Source organism: Tupaia chinensis, unplaced genomic scaffold (genome assembly GCF_000334495.1).
Source record: "Tupaia chinensis unplaced genomic scaffold, TupChi_1.0 Scaffold000201_2, whole genome shotgun sequence".
NCBI lineage: Eukaryota > Metazoa > Chordata > Mammalia > Scandentia > Tupaiidae > Tupaia > Tupaia belangeri.
This window is the reverse complement of record NW_006159677.1, coordinates 342,938-347,149: the sequence shown is the minus strand read 5'-3', so window position 1 is coordinate 347,149 and position 4,212 is coordinate 342,938. Positions and strand designations below refer to the sequence as shown.

General features: G+C 61.9%; 1 protein-coding gene across 1 annotated transcript in view; it reads left to right on the top strand.

Moving 5' to 3' along the window:
• Positions 1–2,811, top strand: part of AP1M1 (adaptor related protein complex 1 subunit mu 1) — a 23,124-nt gene extending 20,313 nt beyond the window's left edge. The window contains exons 8-10 of the mRNA XM_027771321.1: positions 740–865; positions 1,854–1,929; positions 2,032–2,811. Of these exons, the coding sequence (XP_027627122.1) occupies positions 740–865; positions 1,854–1,929; positions 2,032–2,054 (225 nt within the window). The 3' untranslated portion in view covers positions 2,055–2,811. The remainder of the gene's footprint in view (positions 1–739; positions 866–1,853; positions 1,930–2,031) is intronic.
• Positions 2,812–4,212: the final 1,401 nt, after the last annotated feature.

The following is a 4,212-nucleotide window of genomic DNA, read 5'->3' as shown; positions in this document are numbered from 1 at the left end:
CGTGGCTCTCTTCTTTCACGGCTGTCCTGGGACGGGGCGTGTGGGGCTGTTCACTCGGCCCTCCAGCCCCGGGCAGCCCTCGTCGGCCACTGTTGGCTCACGCTCCCCCTTGCCCTTTGCCTCCCCAAGGACAGCCTGTCTTGTCCTCAGCAGTGACCCTCAGAGGAGCCTGGGACACACTCTCCCACTCCGCTGTCCCAGGACAGACTCTGAGCTGCCCAATGGGGCTTTGAGGATCTGTGAGGCTTGGAGGACGAGAGCATGTTAGGGAGGATCCGAGTTACGGCACCAAAAAAAAAGCGTTAGGAAGGTCGGGGGACCAGCCGATGGTTACGTCGCTGGACTCCCACATAGTCGACCATGGTTTGAGTCCTGAACCCGGTGGTTTAAAACTCACACTGGGCACGTGCATGCGTGCCCAAAGTCCTGAGAGGAGAATGGAGGAGAAGGGACTGTGGCATGGCCATCCCCCGGGGAGTGAGTTCCCATTTTTTGTCTTTCTATCTCTTTCTGGTGAATGCATGAGCCATATGGCCAAAAAAAAAAAGAATTATCTTAAATAAATAAAAGGGGGGTTGGGGTCCTAGGTTGACCATGGCCACCCAGGAAGGAGTGGACCAGGCTGCAGCCTGGCGAGCCCAGCTCAGGTCCCCGGCCTCCTCCAGGGGCAGCTGTTGGCTGAGTCGGGGCAGGGCCTGGGCCTGACGGGCACCCCTCGCCCCACCCACTTGCTCCCCAGGGCGGCAAGGAGTACCTGATGCGGGCCCACTTTGGCCTGCCCAGCGTGGAGGCCGAGGACAAGGAGGGCAAGCCCCCGATCAGCGTCAAGTTCGAGATCCCCTACTTCACTACCTCCGGCATCCAGGTACACGCCCGTGCCCCCGGGTCTGGGGCAGCCGGCAGGGCTGGGAGGGTGGGCAGAGGGCCTCGAGGGTGGCAGCCAGCTTAGAAAAGGGAGTCAGAGGAGCCAGCAGGTGGCGTGGTGGCTAAGGTGCTGGATCTCACACGGGCGACTGCACAGTTCGAGTCCCAGACCTGACGGTTCGGAAATCACGCTGGGCACATGTGTGTGCACGCCCAAAATCCCCAGCAGAGAAGGGATGGCAGTGTGGCCATCCCCTCGGAGGGTGATCTCTCACTTTCCCTCTCACCGTCTCTCTCTCTGGCCAGCACATGTGTCCAATAGCAAAAAAAAAAAAACAAAAAACTGTTCTTTCTTTTTTTATTTTGTTTTAAATGATTTATTTAATTTCATTTATTATTATTTTTTAATTTGACCAGAGAGAGACAGGGAAGGTGAGAAAGCAAGCTGCCAGATGAAGGACTTGACCTTTGATCAGCCATGTGGGAGTCCAGTGCCTTAACCACCGTCCCACATGCTGGCTCCAGCATAAACTTAAAAAAAAAAAAAAATAGAAAAGAAAAGGGTGTTGGCTTGTCCCGGGACCCCTGACAGGAAGAGACCCCTGTTGTGTCCACCCAGACCCGACCCATATCTGAGCTCAAAGCACAGAGGCACCCCCAGCTGAGCTCCTGTCCGGGGCCACGATATTCACACACATCCCACACAGGGGCCTGTGTTCCTGGGCACCCCCTCGGGAAGCCATGGCTGGGGGAGAGGCTCATGGGGACCCAGGGGCTCTCTGGGACCTGGGTCCCCTGTTCCAGGGCTCTGCGGAAGGCCTAGTCCGCGAGCTGCGTTTTCTAGAGACGGCTGCCCCCCGACGGCCTGTGCGTGGGACAGGCCGGGAGGGAGAATCCCCAGGGCTGTGCACACCCAGTCCTCCCCGCCAGCCCCGGGAGGAAGGAGGGGAGGGCTCTCGGGCAGGTGCTCAGGCGGTCCCATGTCCCAGGTGCGCTACCTGAAGATCATCGAGAAGAGTGGCTACCAGGCCCTGCCCTGGGTCCGTTACATCACGCAGAACGGAGGTGAGTGCTGGCCCGGGGCTGGGGGTGAGTGAGGGGCCCCGCGGTCGTCCCCGGGGTGGGGGGACACAGCGCTGAGGATGGCCCCCTCTCCCCGGCTCCTAGATTACCAGCTCCGGACCCAGTGAGGGCCGCGGCCAACGCCCACCCTGACCTCGCGCTCCTGGTGGGAGCTCGGGGGTGCTTCTGCCAAGCCTGCCGGCTGGAGGGGTGCTCCCTGGACTCTGTGCCCTCGGCCTCCACCCAGGGACCCTCCCTCTCCACGCCGCTCGCCCGGACGCTGTCTCACAAGCCCCCTTTGCCGGAAGAGGCCGGTCTCGGGAAGCCTCGTCTGCACCCCTGAAGGCCGTCGGGGAAGGGCCTCGAGTCCTGTGTGCTGTCCGGCTCCCAGGCACCAAAAAGTGCACCCAACGGCCAGACCCGGCCGCCCCGCCATCGCCAGCCACGCCTCGCCCGGCCAGCAGGGGCGCCCCTTCGTTGCCATGTTGTCTGACACGCAGTTCCTGGGGCTGTCGCCCGCCCCAGCCGCGGCCCGCCCACCCTGGGTCTCCGCAGCACTTAGTGAGGACGGGCCCTCCTCCCAGCAGCCCCAGGTCGGGCGCGAACCGGTGTCCTGGGCGGCTGCTCCCCAAGGCCCCTGGCCAGCCTCCGCAGGCCCTGCCCGAGGCGCCTTTCCAGGGCCAGCCCGGCCATAAGCTGTCACTCAGCCAGATCAGTGTTCCCTGCCAGGGGAGCTGGGGCCCAGCCAGGCTGTGGGCTTTGGCCTTCCTCCCTCCGAGGGGCGGGCGGGGGGCTGCGTGTCACCCACGGCTGTGCTGGATCACCCCGCCACTCAGCCTTGTCTGTGTTCCTGTCATAGTTACATTAAATTCCTTTCAGTACATGCACCGCGTGCTTTGCCTCAGTTGCATGGGGTACGGGCAGGGGTGGGGCGTGCCTGGCTCACACACACACACACACACACACACACACACACGTGCCTGCTGTGAGTTTCAAGCCTCTGGGTCCGGGACTCGAACTGCCGTTGGCCGTGTCAGAGTCCCGCGCCTTACCCACCACGCCACCTGAATGAGAAGCAGCGTGCCCGTGGCCTGGTCTGAGCAGGCGGAGGTGCCACACCTCCTCTGGGTGCCCCGCGGCCATGTCCTCACCGCCATGCTTAACTTCGAGTGCCAGAGCTCCACGTGGGCCCGCCCGGAGCCCCCGCAGCCCCCCTGAGGCTCCCCCCAGGAGAACTGAGCACGCAAGGACATAGCGCAGGCACAGCGGGGGGTGGGGGGCTGTGGTGACACTCTCTTACCCCACTCAGCCACCCCTGTGTCCTCACACCTGGTTACTGGAGCCCTCTCCACCCCTCTCCCACCCCTCCCCCGTGTCTCATCCAGAAACAACACCACCCCCAGGCTCGCCCCCTGCCCAGTGGGGACACAGACCCTGCCCTGGCTTCTGGCTAGAGTTGCCAGATTAAAAGTTTTTTTGCTATAGGGCACGTGCGCTCACCAGACAGACAGAGAGAGACAGAAAGCGAGAAATCACCCCCCGGGGGGATGGTCACGCCGCAATCCCTTCTCCTCCATTCTCCTCTCTGGATCTTAGGCACGCACGCACACGCGCCCGGCGTGAGTTTAAGCCACCGGGTCCGGGACGCGAACCACAGTCCACTATGTGGGAGTCCAGCGACATAGCCATTACACCAACTACTGGTCCCATAGACAGCTCTTAATAAAGACTAATTCAGCTCATGCCCCTCCCCTGCTCCAAATCCCACCATGGCTCCCCAGCGCCCTCAGAGTGAAACCCTCGCTCTGCCGTGCGTGTCTGGCCCTGTCTCCTCCCCATCCCCACTCTCACCTTCCCTCCATCTGGCCTCTTGGCCACAAGCTTTGTCTCACCTCAAACCTGTGGCACCTTCCTGGCATTCACAACCAAACTCAGATATCACCCCCGCACGCCACGCCCCCTAGCCATTTGTTCCAGGCCTGCCTCAGTCTCCTGTTGGCCTTGGAGGCCCCAGGGGCAGGCCCTCTCCCTGCAATCCCATTTGTCACTGCTCTATCCCCAATGCTGGGCTGGGACTTGGACCTGTGAACACCCGCTGGGCTCTGCACACGGAGGCCACCAGGGGGCGCCCACGGGTCGTAAATAACTGCCCTGGGGACCCACGCGGAGGCCGGGGAAAGGCCGGCTGGACCTGCCTGGGGAGAGGGAGGCTCCAGGCCCTTCAAGCTCTTCTGTGGGTTTTCTTTTTCCCCTTTTTTTTTTTTTTTTTTTTTTTATTTTTATTTT